This window comes from Trichomycterus rosablanca, chromosome 20 (genome assembly GCF_030014385.1).
Source record: "Trichomycterus rosablanca isolate fTriRos1 chromosome 20, fTriRos1.hap1, whole genome shotgun sequence".
In the NCBI taxonomy this organism is placed as follows: domain Eukaryota; kingdom Metazoa; phylum Chordata; class Actinopteri; order Siluriformes; family Trichomycteridae; genus Trichomycterus; species Trichomycterus rosablanca.
In genome coordinates this window covers 429,546-446,835 of record NC_086007.1, presented here as the reverse complement: position 1 = coordinate 446,835, position 17,290 = coordinate 429,546, and the positions used below count along the sequence as shown (strand labels likewise).

The following is a 17,290-nucleotide window of genomic DNA, read 5'->3' as shown; positions in this document are numbered from 1 at the left end:
AAAGTACCCAGATGGTGTCCCAAGGTTCCCAAAGCCCAACTGGACAGGTCCAAAAATGGGGAGGTACCTATGGGGGAAGGATGCATTAGAATTGTGTCCCAAGGCCCAACTTGGCCAGACCAATGGTGTGAGGTACCTCAGTGGGTGAAGTGTATTAGGATTGAGTACCAAGGTCCAGACTGGCAGGTCTAAAGGTAAGAAGATTGGACAGGTCTAGACATGGGAAGTTACCTTGTTGAGAAAAGTGTATTTGCATTGGGTCCCTTTTTGGCAGATCCAAAGGTGAGAAGGTGTGTCCAGATAGCGTCTTTAGGTCCAATTTGGCTGGACCAAAGATGGGAAGGTACCTCAGTAGGTGAAGTGTGTTAGTATTGTGTCCTAGGTCCAATTTGGCAAGTGGGGAGGTACGTATGGTAGTTTGGTAGGTTCAAAAATGGGGAGGTACCTATTGAGGAAATTTCAGCCACATACACATGAGTACACCATTTTTTACCAAACCAGTAATCATGTGCAAGGTGCACATATACACACACACACACACACACACACCACACACACACACACACACACACCATTCCCCCATCCTTCGTCTCCTTTGTTTTGTTTGGTCTTAATGAGGGATGAATGGAAAGAAGGAGACACACACACTGGGGTCCACAGGGAGGTGTGTGTGTGTGTGTGTGTGTGTGTGTGTGTGTGTGTGCTAGTCCCCTCCTCCTTCCTAATTTAGTCAGCGCCCTCCCTTTCTCGCCCTCCTCCTCGAGTCTTTGTGTCCATGCTGCTCCCGTCTCCACGTTTCTCATCTCCTGCATTTACTCCAGCGTTCTCTGCTTGTTCTGAGGGAGCCGCCGTCGCCCCTTCCTGTCCGTTTCTGCTCCGTCGGCCCACCGGCGTGTTTGTCCGTTGGTCCCTCAGACCCGCGGGACAGGAGGCGGAGGCTCCGGGGGGACGGAGTCACGGCCGAGGCGAGCGTACCAAGGTCTGATGAATGGATGAGGACGGACGCATCCAAGCTGGAGCGCAATAAACGGGCCAAGAGACGGAGACGGGGTGGACGAGAGGCTCTCCATCCACACCATCCCAGAGAGAGAGGTGAGACCTGTGTGTGTGTGTGTGTGTGATTAAATGCATGTAAACCTGGGGGTCCCCACTGTCCCTGAATATAATTCAGTCCCCATAAATGTATCACAATGTGTGTGTGTGTGTGTGTGTATGTGTGAGAATGTGCCTCACTGTGTGTGTGTGTGTGTGTGTGTGTGAGCATTCCAGACACACACCGTCCTCACTGGGACAAAAGACGTGGACACAGAAGTCCTCGGGTTACTGTGTGGATTCTGGCTATCGCTCACGAGGAACAATGCAGTGTGTATGTGTGTGTGTGTGTTGTGAGTGTGTGTGTGTGTAGGGGATCCCAAATTAGCAGACTGTTCTATTAGCTGTAGCCAGACTAGCATCTTAGTTTGCTAAGAAAATCCCCTGTCTAAACGTGGAACGTGAGTATGACCGCAGTATGCAGCGTTGTGGGGGTGTTGTGGGGATGTTGTGAGGACGTTGTGGGGACGGTGTGGGGGCGTCCTGTCTCTGTGATGCTACAGTCCTGTGGACGGGTGCCAAACCCTAAATGGTTTCTCACGGATCGGCTATGACACACCGCACATCTTTAACCCGGTGGTTTCAGATTCGCACCGGCGCCTCCGTCAATATACGACAAAGTTTCTGTTTCCTTACGGTTTATTTTCATTGCTGTTTATAAATATTTCACCTGCTTTTGTTTGAGACGCGACCACACGCACACGTGGATGATGTGCGCTGTATGGTAGCTGGCCTGCAGGATATTCCACTCCACATCAAATCTCGGCTCTGCTACCGGTCAGCTGGGCGCCCTCTTGTGCCTGCAGCAGACAGAATCAGCCACTGCTGGGTGGGAAAAGACCAGATTAAAAAGTGGGCGGGGTCTTTGAGGCCGTGTAAGGACCCTGGTTAGTAGGCCGAGGCGCCTGTACAGAAGTGGAGGAACGTGGAGATCAGCGCGTGACTCTCCGTGAGTGAGACCGACCTCACGCACCGATCCACCAAAGTACGGGGGGATAAGAAGGGGTCAGTCAGAGGGAGGGCGTGTCAGGAGACTATACCCTCCTCGTACCATCAGGGTCTCCAGCGGAGGAAGAGGAACTGGGTATGACTAAACTGGGAGAAAAAGTAGAGTAGAGTGAGGAGGATGGACAAAAAGGCAAAAATTGTGGTTTGATTGATCTGCTCAGACAGAGAAGAGTAATCAGGTTTAATGTTTTCCTGGGGTGTTCGATGGTGTTCGATGGTGTTCGATGGTGTTTGATTGTGTTTGATTGTGTTTGATTGTGTTTGATGGTGTTCGATGGTGTTTGATGGTGTTCGATGGTGTTCGATGGTGTTTGATGGTGTTTGATGGTGTTCGATGGTGTTTGATGGTGTTCGATGGTGTTCGATGGTGTTTGATGGTGTTTGATGGTGTTCGATGGTGTCTGATGGTGTTTGATTGTGTTTGATGGTGTCTGATGGTGTTGGATGGTGTTTGATTGTATTTGATGGTGTTCGATGGTGTTTGATGGTGTTTGATGGTGTTTGTGTTTGATTGTGTTTGATTGTGTTTGATGGTGTTCGATGTTGTTTGATTGTGTTCAGTGATGTTCGATGGTGTTTGGCGCTGGAGGAACCAAATTCAGCACCAAAAATGCACCAAACAAAACCTGAAATGGACGTGGAGGAGGATCAACGTTGTTTATAGCATAAACACTGGTTCTGATACTGATCTGATAATAACACTAATATAGTCGCTTTAATTTGTCTGATTAGCAAACATCTAAATCCAGCACATAGTCTTAACGTGACCATACAGAGGATTTTAGAAAGTATTCAGACCCCTTGATGTTTTTGTGGATCAATCACCCACCCATAGTGCACGAGAACAACCTCAGTGTTCGAGGTTACGGACCTAATGTGGTTCAGGAGCTTCTGTTCTGTTCTGGACGTCTCATATGCTCGCTCAGTGGTGATCATCTTCCTCCATCAGATTTTTAGCCTGAAAGTCTTTCTTCTTCTTACTTCAGCGTCCAGGCTTCATGTTCATACGTGGCTGCTGGTCAGACCAGAGGTTTCATTCATTGTAGCTTGGTAATCCTCGTCAATCCACCGTCATGTCTGTTTCTGTTCTTCACTTCACCAGCTTATTCTACAGTATTTGATCTTCTACCTTCCACCATCGTTACCCTCCTCCTCCAGGTGGATGAGACTCTATATTAACACCCAGGGTTTATATATATATATATATATATATATATACCCTGAGAGCACTCTATTCTCATCTCTGTGCAGGCGCCATCAATCAGCCAGCAGAGGTCGTAATTGCACCAGTCATGAGAGAGACCTCATCCGGCTTAGTCCCGCCCATATCTGAACAACAGGCTAATGGTTGTTTATGTGGCCACTCAGCAGAGCTGAGATTCGATATGATGTATTCGAGATCCCAGCTCTGGTTCCAGCATGTGTGTTTACTGCTGTGTCACCTGAGCGGCCACACCCAGGGTTCTGAAGTAGGATGTCCAACAATCTTATGGTCAGGTGTCCACTCACACAGAGCAGTTAAAGGTACAATAGTCAAGTCAACTTTATTTATAAAGCGCTTTTTACAGTAGACATTGTCTCAAAGCAACTTTACAGAATCCAGGACCAACAGACAAAAAAAACCTGCTGTGCAAGCCGAGGGCGACAGTGGCAGGAAAAACTCCCTTAAAATTACAGGAAGAACCTTGAGAGGAACCAGACTCAGCAGGGACCCCCGTCCTCCTCAGGTGGCCTGGAGGAAACTTTAAATAAATAGGATTTAAACAAATCATACAAACACAGAACTACATTGAACTGAAGGTTACAACTAGCAAAAAATAATTGGAGTTCTTCATTGTTTACCCCCCCCCCCCCCCCCCAACACACACACACCCCAAAAATCATAATGTTTATAAATAAAGTGAAATATTCCGAGCAGAACTTTGACCCGCTTGTACACGAGTGTTTGGACGATCTTTAATGATCTGCACCAGTTGAAGTTTGGACAATAGAAGGCGCCGCTGTGGTCCAGCGTTCTTCAGCTGGTGAGCGTCCTTCAGGACACGGCGTGATTAAAAAGCAGCTTCCTCTGCGTCGTCGGTGGAGACGGTGGATAAACAGTCGCCGCTGCTGAAAAGAGACTTTTGTCTGGCTGCCATGTTGGAGTCCGACAGTCTGAGTGAGCTGAAGTGTGCACCACTCACACTGCTTACTATCGAACAAACATTTCCCACAATTCATCTGGATCAATGTAGAATCCTCAGTGTGATCCTGAGACCGATCCAGGGACGGACGGAGGCCAGAAAAACGTCACCTCAGGATTCGGCCATGCACAGTGTGTGTCTACAACTCAGTTCTGTACCAGGAGGGCTTCACTCACAACCCTCACAAAACACCTCAAACTGTGAGAGTGGATGGTTCAGAAATAGACTTACCGTTTGATCGAGTTCTCTTGAAGGTGTTGGGCTGCACTTCTGTTATTCATCCGCAGTGGTTCAGCAATGGAGAAATTTAAACGTTTACGTTGATCACAAATCAGTTAAATAATGATTATTTTCTGTGTTTATTTTGTATATCTGCAGCTTATTCTCGATCCAGCACCAAGACCATGTCTCCAAAAGACAACAAAGCCAAAAAAGCTCCTAAAGACAGCGTGACCCTGCTGCCCTGCTTCTACTTTGTTGAGGTATGTCCTCATGTTTCAGATACTGCACGCTGATCAGGATCATGATGCCGTCTTGTTTTCAAAAGCCAGAAGTTGAATTAAATATAGATTTTATTATTTATAAAGAGGTGCAGATGCGAGCACACCACGGGTTCGAATCTCTGCTCTGCAGGCATAATTGGCCTCCAGTCTGCTGGGTGGGAGAGACCGGACTGAAGGACGGTGTTATCAATGCTGTGTAAGAACCCTGGTTGCTCAGGGTGCCTGTACAGAAAGAAGAATTAATGCTAATTATGTCAGGGGTAGTAAACAAACAAGCTGCTCCAGCAGTTAACGGTGATGGGTGAAGCTCTCAGGTAAGAAAAAGGAATCAGGACAGTTAAAAACATTTATCGTTTCTGTACTGGAATGTTGTTCTAGCTGGAAAGGTCACATAGAGGTCGCTTTGTTTTTTTAATGGGACATCCAACAAGCTCACAGTCAGGCGTCCAAATACTTCTGAATAAAATAAAATAGACTGTATGAGCAGCTTGTTTGTTTATATCTCTCTAGTTTTTCCTACCAATTAATAATTGTGCACCAACTAGAAAAGTTGGAATACCATAGCAACCACCTAGCAACCACTTGTGATAATATAGCAACCGCCACGAACACTCTGGCAACCACCTTAAATGAGATAATAATCACCTAGCAACAACCTAGCAACCCACTAAAACAACAACTCTGATTTTACTTTTGGAAACTCTCTCTCTCTGTCTGTCTCTGTCTCTCTCAGTTACCCATCGTGGCTTCCTCCATGATCTCGCTGTACTTCCTGGAGCTGACCGACGTTCTGCAGCCGGTGAAGTCGGGTTTCCGTTGTTTTGACCAGTCCCTGAGTAAGCCGTACGTGGAGACGGGAGACGAACTCATCCCCCTGCTGATGCTGCTCAGCCTGGCCTTCGCCGGCCCCGCTGCATCGGTAATAAACACCGATAAACAGTTATACACAACATAACACACACGTCACAACACACATGGACAATCAAACAGAGCCGCAGGACGACCTGAAAGCAGCAGGAACAAACGTCTCATTTCCTTTATATCAGTGATTTATTACAGCGGTTAGTGACTGTTGATCTGTGTGTGTGTGTGTGTGTGTGTGTGTTAGATCATGGTAGCTGAAGCTTTGATCTACTGCACTCAGTCGAGGGTGAAGTTTCGTGGAGCTGAAGGAACCATCAACGCCAGTGGCTGGAACTTCAACTCCTTCCTGCGCAGGACGGTCAGATTCGTAGGTAATTCATCTTGTTTACTCGTCCTCATGTACAGAACACCAGAGGAACACCAGATAAACTTCAGAAGAACTCCACAGGAACACCAGGGGAACACCAGAGAAACTCCATAGTAGCGTCAGAAGAACTCCATAGGACCTCCAGAAAAGACCAGAAAAACTCCAGAGGAACATCAGAGAAACTCCAGAGGAACACTAGAGGACCACCAGAGGAACTCCGTAAGAACTTCAGAGGAACAACAGAGGATCCTGGTCTTGGTCCTGGAGTACCACCAGCTCCTCTGGGCTCAACTCATGCACTTCCATCCAGACGGCGTCTTTTCTGGGGGCGTACATGCTCATTTCAGCACCAAAAATCCAATCCACCTTCTGCACGTGTTTCCACAGTGTGGCTCTGCAGTAAGAGAGTGCCGGTGCCAGTCTGACTTTAATTTAACGCAGATGAAAGATTTTGCTCCTCAATGCTGAGTGATTTTATTTTGATTGTTCCCGCTGTCCCATCTTTTTTGAAAGCTGCACTTCCCTCTCTCTCTCTAGGGGTCCACGTGTTCGGGCTGTGCTCCACGGCGCTGGTTACAGATGTGATCCAGCTGTGTACGGGTTACCACACGCCCTTCTTTCTCACCGTGTGTAAACCCAACTACACCCTGCCCGGGGTCTCCTGCCATACAGAGCCCTACATCACCCAGGATATCTGCTCGGGACGCGACCACTACGCCATCCAGTCCGCCAGGTGACCACGCCCTGCACCTGCTCGGTCCGGGAGTCCATCCCTACCTCCTGCACCAACATACTACAGCATTTACATCTACAGCATCTGGGGCTTGAACCTGCGACCCTCTGATCACCAGTCCAGTGCCTTAAGCACAAACCTACCGCTGCTTTTATACATTTAATAGTGTTTGCTTTTGTTTGTTTTTTGTTTGATTTTGTTTGATTTTTGCTTTTGTTTGTTTATTTTTATTTGTTTTTGTTTGTTTTGGTGTTTTTTGTTGTTTCGTTTATTTTTGTTTGCTTTTGTTTGTTTCTAGTTTTTGTTTATTTTTGTGTTTTGTTTGTTTTTGTTTATTTTTGTGTTTTGATTGTTTTTGTTTATTTTTGTGTTTTTGTTTGGTAACGTGTTCAGGTTTGTTTACCATCAGTGTGACATTTATGGATAATTAGCTTAGCATTAATCATCACTCAGACCTGCCTGTGATTGCGCTATGCTATGCTATGCTGTGCTATGCTACGCTAACACATCTTTTCCTTTTCTTTCTCTTATCAGGAAGACCTTCCCGTCCCAGCATGCAACACTCTCGGGCTTTGCGGCGGTCTACATATCTGTAAGCATCGCTCTTTAACATCGTCACGATCCGGATTAAAACCTCAGTAAGCTCAGTGTTAGCATCGGCATGCTAGCTTATTAGTGACGAGCGCGCGTCAGCCCCCCCTCCCCCGCCGCCTCAGGGCAGAGGGATTCATGATTGTCAGCTTGAATTAGCGCAGCGTCGCTGAGCTCCGTGTGGAGAGCTGAGCGCTAATGAAGACGCTAGCTGCTGTGCGTTGTAAAGAAACACAGATAAGCAAAGCAACGAGCGCACAGCGGTTTCACTCGGATTTGTTTAGTAAAGTGTCCTACAGTGCTGCCAAAAGTATGTGGACACTTGTGGAGTCTTCTGGTGAGGAAGATTTATACAAGCTCCTACATGCAGATGTGATCGGCTAATGTTCTCCAAGTGGGAGGAGTTGAAGGGAATTATCATTACTGCTGCATTAGCGCCCTCTGCTGGCTGGTGGAGGCGCTGCACAGAGACGGTGAATAACGGAGAGCAGTGCGTGACTCTCAGTACAGTATGAACCCGCCTCTTGCAGGGGAAAAGAAGTGGCAGGAAATTACACACACGTGTTGGAGGGGGTGTGTGTTAGGTACGACTCTCCTTGGTCAGGGTCTGGGTCTGCAGCAGTAGAGGAGATACACCTGAGGAATTGGATATGACTAAATTGGACAGAAAAGGAGAGAATGCAGAAATATAATGTAAGAAAAGTTGTTTAAAGGTTCATCACAGGCTGGGCGAGTTCATAAAGACTAAACCGTGTCTCTGTACGGGGTTCAGGTGGCTCAGAGCTCCTGAAGTGCTAGTCCACGTCTACTGAGAGTCTCAGAGGTGCTGCCGGCCTGGTTGGGCGCCCAACAGACATGATTGGTCGAGTCTGTGGGAGTCATATAGTGTATCAAGATTGTGTAATCAAGATGGCGTTCATCACGTTCTTCTTATTTTTATGCAGATGTATTTTAACTCGACCATCTCGGACAGTACGAAGCTCCTGAAGCCCGTCTTGGTCTTCATCTTCGCCATCGCGGCCGCCCTGGCGAGTCTCACCCAGATCACGCAGTACCGCAGCCACCCCATCGACGTCTACGTGGGCTTCGTCATCGGAGCCGGAATCGCCGTTTATCTGGTAACGTTACTTAAACCGTAACCTACAGCTGGGGTGAGGCGGTTATCTCTGGGGTCCGTGTCTGGTCGGGTCAGAGCTGTTTTGATGGAATAGTTGGTGGGTAGCCAAAAGGTGTGAGGGCTCTAATGCCGGAGTCTGGGGTTCTACACCTGAGCTACTGGCATTCGGGACTGTTAAAGCTGCATCTAAGCACTCACTACTACTAGTCTGTTCTAAAGTCCAAATGCTCCCCTCTAATACTGAAATCTTCTCCATCAGACTAACAACTAATCTTACACTTATCACACGTACAATTATCACTAACGACAGAGAGAATAACTGAACATGCTGCATTTAACACGAGGATATAAAGCACCTGCAGGAGCCATGGTAACAGAGAAATGTACTTAGCTTTGAATGAAGCTTTGGAGTTGCTGTTTAAGTTGGATTCACCGGCGCTTCTGCTGGTAGTCACAGAAAAACGGCTTTGATTCCGGACGAAACAGGCGTTGATAAGCTGGAAAACAAAAACAAACAAAACAAGCTTCATTCGGACAGAAAACGTTTTAATTCTGGACGAATAAGGTGTTTATGCGCTCAAGTACAAAACAAACAAACACAAACACGCTTCGTTCGGACGGCAGTAGCACAAGTTTCCTAGTAACAGACTTCGAGAACAAGCAGGGATTTATGTCAGGAAACACAAGCGCCATTTTGAGATAAACAAAATAAAACAGTATAAATCTAGACACTCTATATTAACTATAAGCACAGGATAAATTTTTAAGTTATACGTTTGCGAAAAAAAGTTATTTAGCTAACGGCTACAAACAACTAGTTACAGCGTGCGCACCACTAGAAACAGGCCTGTCCCACTGGAAACTCATGCCTGTCAGTCCTCTCTACAAAAATTGGCATCCCTGGCACAGCTGAGTAAGAAAGATTATAAGAACTTCAGCGTTTGGAGAATTAGCTTCATCTCAGGCTGCTAAAAATCCAAACCAGTCCGTAATTAAAGTCATTTTATTCAGAGAAAACCACCCGGCATCAATAAATCATTAAAATTCTTACATTAACAAAGTCACATGCGCTACAATTATTGGCACCCTTGCATTTAATACTTTAGACAAGCTCCCTGTGCCAGCTGTAACAGGCCGCGGGTTACAGAGTCATGCCCACCTGTACTGCCATTTTGGCCAGCAGAAGGCATGAAGGCTTGGAGTTGCAGAAGACTGATCAGGCAGTCGCTGCTCCTGCAGCTGGGAGAGCTCTGTATATACCGGGTTCATAGGCCATCTTGCCGTGGCCTAAAGAAATATAAAGCTTGCTTGACTGGGGACAGTGACACCTTTTCTAGTAGCTTCTAATCAAAAGCAGACCTGTCGTTTGATGGTTCATGGATTGTATTCTTAACATGGCAAACTAGTGCTTCCTTGGCACTATTTCATGTGGTCTAGCCCTATTTCTATGGACACAGAGAAGTCACAGCAACCAGCCCATTTAGCTGTAATGCTTTAATTCTTTGTGTGTATGAGTAGTTGGATGTGAGTGTGCGCTGACATCCTTCTTTCTTTCCAGGCTCTGTATGCGGTCAGGAACTTCAAACCTTCTGAGTATTTAACCCCCCGGATATTGAAGAAGCCTCCTCCACCACAGAAAGACCCTCTTCTGGCTTTAACCCAGCGTGGCCATGACTCGGTCTACCAGAAAACACATGCGTCCGAGAGCAACGATGAACTAGCTGTCCCGGCGGACGTCGCCGGCCTCAACCGTAAAGTCCGGCGTGAGAAAGCTTCGATGGGGAGTCTGAAGCGAGCCAGCGCCGACGTCGAGCTTCTGGCACCCAGAAATCCGATGGGTAAAGAGACCATGCTGACGTTTAGCAACACTCTTCCTAGATCGAGCGCCAATGCTAACGGAATTGAAGAACATGCGCAGCGTCACATGACCTTCCACGTACCCTCGTCCAAGCAGCTGGTCTCCGAGTGGAAGCACAAATCCGTGGAGATGCGAAGCTTGAGCTTGAGGGACGACGGCCAGCACGGTGGCTCCATCGACACGGTAAAAGAATCAAACGAAGGCTCTAAAGAAGACCTGGACCTGGTGTCTTCCCTTTATCCCAATGTCCAGGCGGCTGCGGCCTCCAGAGTCCTGATTCCACCAAAACCTGCTGCTCCACAGATGGTTCACATTCCAGAGGAAGCATCCAAACCTCCACCTGTATCACCAAAAAGTGCCATAACAAGAGCTAAATGGCTTTCAATGAGAGAAAACGCGGGTCCAGTACCAGAGGAAACCCCAGAGCCACCATGTCTGCCCAACCAACCACAACTCCTAACCAATCCCAAGTCTTCTGAGACGGCTTCGTCCTGCACCACGTCGAGTGCGGCATCCAGCACAGAGTCGCCGTATTTCCGCCCGCCGTCCGACAGAGACAGAAGCAGCATCGTCACGGTCGATGCCCACGCGCTCCATCATCCGGTCGTCCGTCTATCGTCCGTCAGCTCCAGCACCTGGGACTGGAGACGCAGCTCGAACGGAAGCACGGAGGTCCAGGAGAGCAGTCGAACCCTGCCCAGGAAGGACTACAGACCTGTCAAAACCGACTCATTCGGTTTACAAATGCCACCGCCGCCACACCCGGATCTGGTCCCGCAAGTCCACCGGAAACCTTCAATCCCGGCCAAGGCATGGGATCTTGGTCAGCCCCATCCAGAACCCGACCACTTCTTCAAGAACATGCAGATAGACCCGTAGTATAAGGATGGAAGCCTTTAACGGTCTTTAGGGCTGGATGTACCTCTGGATGTCAGTCAGAGGGGTCAGCAGCTTAACTTTTGTATAAAGCAGGATCTGGAGGTCCACCAGCAATCTGAAGACGAGTTCTTCAGATGGTTACAGGAATGGACAAGACTCTTATATGACAGGATGTTATTGATGTTAAAAACACTATGCATTTTTGGTTAGCATGGGAAAGGATTCTGTTTTTCTACCTGACACCAATGGAACCTTCAAAAGAGCAGAGAGATGAAAGCTCGTGTCCTTTTCTAGCAATTCTAGAAGTTTTATGTGTGAATACATGATGGAGAAGCTTGAAAGCTCTTTTTTAAGCATTATGGGGATATTGGGGTGTGGTGAGTGAAGTTTGATGTGATTGTTTTGTATCTTAGAACCTTGAGAAAAAAAAAGATGACCATCAGTTTAAAGATGGAGGTTTTGTAGATCAACCATTGTGTTCTTCACTCTGGACGCATCATCTCTTCACTCTCATGGATCTCATAAATGGGCAGATGAAAGCAGACCAGCAGATTTTAGACGAAGGCTTGGACTTTCAGAGTTTGTTTCTTGTTTTAGAGCCGAGAAGAAGGAGAGCATGGTTCTTGGCTTGGTTTAATAAGAAAGCAAGGATGGAAGTGGGATGGAACTGTGTAGATGTTCTAATAAGGGGTCAAGTGGCTTAGCCAACCAAGAAAAGCAAGACTTTCTACTTTTTGGAAAAGTTGGGGTTTGATTGAACATGGGACAGCACGGTTCTTACTTGGTTTTACTCTTTTTTTTTACCTTCAGAGCCTCTCGAGGATGATATGGATGTAGACCAGCAATTTAAAAAGCAAAGTCTGTAGATCCAACGTTCACGTCTTCTTGCTAGATGTCAGGTTCAGTCTGAATATTTAATGAGTTGTAGAGAAGAAGACTTTCGGTTTTGTCGATGTTAGAAGTGAACATCTTAAGAGTGGAAGCTTGATGAGTCCTGAAGATGTTCAGAAGACGTTTCTTCAGAAGATGTTCTGTGTAAATAGTTTGTGTATTTCGGGGAATCAGAGGCGCTTGTCTTGAATCGCTGGTTAGTCGTAGGGAGAGTCTGGAGATGAGACCAGACGTCATCAAAGGATAAAGACTTGTCTTCATCCTCTAGCCAGTGGGGTTCCGTGTTTTTGGGATGTAATGGGGAGTAACTTATTGATCTGAGCCACTGGGAAAACTGAGACCTACAGTTGAAGGTTCTTCATCTCGCTGGAAGGTCAGGAACGTGTTTTTATTTGGAGAAATTGAAGAGAACAAGACCGACTCAGGAGATCTGGAGATCCTTGGTTCAGAGTATTTTACTGGAATGTGAAAGTTTGGAAGTGGAAGATCATGTCCACCGGTTGGACCTGAGACTCGCGGCTCTTTTTCTCCCCAGCGAGGTTTTATTAAACGTGACATTTTCATGAATATCAACAGAAGACAATGAAACTACCTGAAGTCCTCCACAAGGGGTTCAGCGTGAATACTTAATGAGTTTTAGAACACGAGGGGCATCTGAAGGTCCAAAATCCAATTTTAAGACGTTTTAAGAGTTTCAAAGCCTGTAGGACTAAAGAAGAGTCGATTGTTTTCTCGGCCCGCTGGGGGTTTGGTGTAAATAGTTCATGTGTTTATTATGGATGTGGAAGAAGAGACTCGACCACCTGAGCAGGTTCGTTTCATGCAGAAGATGAAGAAGGTGTCGTGTATTGTTTTTGAAGATCTGAAATGGATCAGATGGAGTTCAGGAGGAGCTTCGTTTCATGAGCGAGTCTGGGTCCGGTGTGAATGCGCCCATGCAGGATGATTTAACTGAGCAAACCAGCACAGCCGACGAGATGCAACAACGATTTTATACCAGCGGCGAGAAAATGAGTAAAAAATGCAGCCAAACTTTAAATAAACGTAGGAAATCTGAAACGTTTCACCTGGTTTCATCACCAGATGAACCAAATCACGTCCACAAGTCCATGACCAACGACGGTTACACCAGTTATCAACAAGCCAGCGAAGGTTTAACTAAAATATATTCATGTATTCATTTTTATTTCTAAGTTAAACTGAGACGAAATTATTGTTGGTGTGACATCAGATCGTCTTTATGTTTTTATTTGTTTTAAATCACTCTGGTGAACCCTGCTGATAAACAACGGCCACGCTGCCTGATCACATTTCCATTTCTGGCGTTTTGCAGGCATCTTTATCTGAGCTAATTACAGTCCAGCGATTGAGGGTTCCTGCTCAGGGGTCCAACATTGGCAACTTGGTGATGGTGGGGCTTGAACCAGCAACCTTCTGAGCCACAGCACTTCTCCACCGACATGTCTGGACTCCCTGTACACGTCTTTACTCTGACCGGCGGTGGCATTCTCTGACATTCTGAGCACACACAGCGGTTCGAGCTGCTTTATCTGTTTATCCACCACTTGCACCGTCTGCTGCTGGACTTTAGGAGGCGCTGTTGCAGCACAAATGAGTGAAATCGTTCCTTATGTGTGTGTTTTTCTTACTGTCCCAACTCTTTTGGAACTGGGTTTGTATTATTCAGTCGACTCTGGAGTGCGGCAACCAAACACAAGAACGATCACCTGCTAATGTGAACGCCGGGTCAGTCTGTGGCCCCTGAGAGGTGGCCCTCAATGCAGCTCTCACTCTCTTTCTTAACTGCTTATCCAGTCAGGGTCGCGGCGGGGGGGGGGCTGGGGCCTATCCCAGCTTTTCAGTGGGCGCAAGGCACACAGTAACACCTTGGACAGGGCGCCAGTCCATCACAGGGCAGACACACACACACACACACACACACACACACACACACATACACACACACGCACACACACACACACACACATATACACACACATATACACACACACACACACACATATACACACACACGCACACACACACACATATACACACACATATACACACACACACATTCACATACACATACAGACACACACACATATACACACACACGCACACACACACACACATATACACACACACACACACATACACACAGACACATTCACCTACAGGGTAATTCAGTGTCACCAGTTATCCTGACTGCATGTTTTTGGACTGTGGGAGGAAACCGGAGCTCCCGGAGGAAACCCACACAGACACAGGGAGAACATGCAAACTCCACACAGAAAGGACCCGGACCGCCCCACCTGGGGATCGAACCCAGGACCGTCCTGCTGTGAGGAGGTGACAGTGCTACCCACCGAGCCCCCCCATCAGAAACAGAACCACGATAATAGAAGAGTAAATCTGATGAACCGGGAGGAACTGGAGTGTTTGTGTTATATAAACGACGTCTGTAAAAAAGGTGCTGAAATAAATTCCTCTCGTTTCTGTTCACTTAAACAAACGGAGATTTAAACAAACCGGACTGATCAGGTTAGGGAAGGCCGGTGATTTTAGCTCTTTAATACAGAAACAGTTGAGAGTTGAATTGTTGAATTGTTAGTTGAATTGTTTGTGTTGCATGTGCAGTTATTTATTCTCGTCTGCTCAATTATAAAATAATTCTTTTTATATTATAAACTAAAACTTCTTTCTTATCAAACCTTGTTCAACTTTTACTAAAATAAAAGTAAATACTTCTATAATCATGACTTATTATTTATTTATTTATTTATTGCAGCATCTTCTCCTCATGTAGGCGAGTGCATGATCCTGCTCTACAGGCCTGAATGTTTGGCTCGGTTACACTCCGGTTGGCATTTAGCTGGCACAGATTTCATCCCTTTGCCCCCCTCAGAGCAACAGGGTCGCTGCAAATCATATGTAGTGGTGATGAGAGTGGATTACAGACTGGTAACCATGGTGACAGTAGGGTTATTGGGGTAATGCTGACCTCTAGTGGTGAAGGATGGTACTGTCTTGTTTTTCTTAAACAACAAACACCAACTGATCCACTTACTCACTTTCTTAAACGCTTATCCAATCAGGGTCGCGGGGGGTAGTGGGTGCTGGAGCCTATCCTAGCTTTCGATGGGCGCAAGGCACACAGTTACACCCTGGACGGGGCGCCAGTCCATCGCAGGGTAGACACACACACAAACCCACACAGACACAGGGAGAACATGCAAATTCCACACAAAAAGGACCCGGACCGCCCCGCCTGGGGATCGAACCCAGGACCTTCTTGCTGTGAGGCGACAGTGCTACCCACCTAGCCACCGTTTGTGTGTTATGCACCGTAGAGGGTGAAATAATTGAAATCCTTGCAATTAAAAGGTTTAAACTGTGGGATCAGTTTCTGGTGCTTTTTCAAGACCCATCCTTGCTCATAGAGAACCAAAACTTAGTGATAAACTAAGAACCGAGTGTTAAATTGGTCCTGTCCCAACTCTTTAGACCATACGAGCAAATATTTGGGATAAAAGCAAGATAGCTGATATTATATTATATATTATATTAAATAAAACCATTTAACTCTGTGTATTAGTGCTGGTTTTATATTAACAACCGCTGCTTGTGTTTGTATCGTTCCAAACTGCGTCCCAACTTTTCTGAAACGAAGGTTTGTAGACGTACAGTGGGGGCTGTTTGTGCCACACACCTCCTGGCCTTAAACCTTGCCTCATCTCTGTTTGTGAGGAGTTTTGCATGTTCTTTCTCTGCCTGCCTGGCTTTCCTTCAGGCACTCTGGTTTCCACATACCTCCCAGAAATATGCAGAAGGTGGATTGGTTGCTCTTAGACGAGTGACTATTATTATTATTAAGAGATTGGCGCTCTGTCCAGGGTACATTCCACAGCCACCCTGACCTGTTGCTGTGCAGTGCCCACTCTGTGCCAGCAGCCGTGCCAGAGAGGGAGGTTTTCCTTTCTGGATTCCCTAAATACGACCTCAAATCAGAAAAAGTTGGGACACAGAGTTTCTTACATTGACTTTGACTTTGATGTCAGACAGGATGAACCTGAGATATTTTATGTTTTCTCCACAAGTTCTCTATTGGGGACAGAGCAGGACTGCAGGCAGGCCGGTCCAGTACCCGTACCCTCTTCTTCCTCAGCCATGCCTTTGTAACGACGTCTTGAAGGCAGCACATGTTGCTCTAAGATCTCAACGTACTTTTCTGCATTAATGCTGCATCACAGAGTGTAAATGACCTTTACCAAGGGCACTGACACACCCCATACCATGACAGACCCTGGTACTGACACACCTCTATACCATGACAGACCCTGGTACTGACACACCTCTATACCATGACAGACCCTGGTACTGACACACCCCATACCATGACAGACCCTGCTACTGACACACCTCTATACCATGACAGACCCTGGTACTGACACACCCCCATACCATGACAGACCCTGGGTTTTGGACTTGTTGCTGATGACAGTCTGGACAGTCCTTCTCGTCTTCTGGAATGCTGATTCATCTGACCACAATACACGTTTCCACTGTGTGATGGTCCATCCTAGATGCCGCCGAGCCCAGAGAAGTCGACGCCGCTTCTGGACATGGTTAACATAAGGCTTCTTTTTTGCACAGTAAAGTGTTAAGTATGATTAGTGCAGTAACTCTGTATTGTAGAGCTGATAAAGGTTTGATAAACTAATCCCTCACCCATGTGGTTATATCAGCTAGTGTTGAGTGGAGGTTCTTGATGGCGTCTGAGGGATGGAAGATCACGAGCGTTCAGATTAAGCTGCAACCTCCACCTTTACACACTGAAATTCCTCCTGATTCCTTGAATGGTTTAATGATATTCTGCACTGTAGAGGGAGAACATGCAAATCCCTTCCAATCTTTCTTTGAGGTTCATTGTTTTTAAACATTTCAATCATTTTCTCACACATTTGTGGACAAACTGGATCCTCTGATCATCTTTACTCATCAGAGACTCTCAGCCTTTCCTGGATGCTGCTTTTGTACCAAACCATGATCACAATCACCTGTTCACATCACCTGTTTATAATCACATCATTATTTAGTGTTTCACCTCATTACTAGCACTAAATCTCCCCCGTCCCAACTTTATTTGGAATGTGTTGCAGGTCTGAAATGCAGGAATGGATGTTTATTAATAAATGAAATGA

General features: G+C 46.5%; 1 protein-coding gene across 1 annotated transcript; it reads left to right on the top strand.

The window, feature by feature from the left end:
- Positions 1-898: 898 nt before the first annotated feature.
- Positions 899-11,195, top strand: plppr3a (phospholipid phosphatase related 3a). Its single transcript, XM_063016836.1, has 8 exons — positions 899-1,092; positions 4,662-4,765; positions 5,520-5,705; positions 5,895-6,021; positions 6,555-6,750; positions 7,285-7,342; positions 8,286-8,459; positions 10,017-11,195. Exons 1-8 carry the CDS (start codon positions 993-995, stop codon positions 11,193-11,195), a joined length of 2,124 nt encoding a protein of 707 aa, XP_062872906.1. The 5' UTR covers positions 899-992.
- The last annotated feature ends 6,095 nt before the right edge of the window (positions 11,196-17,290 follow it).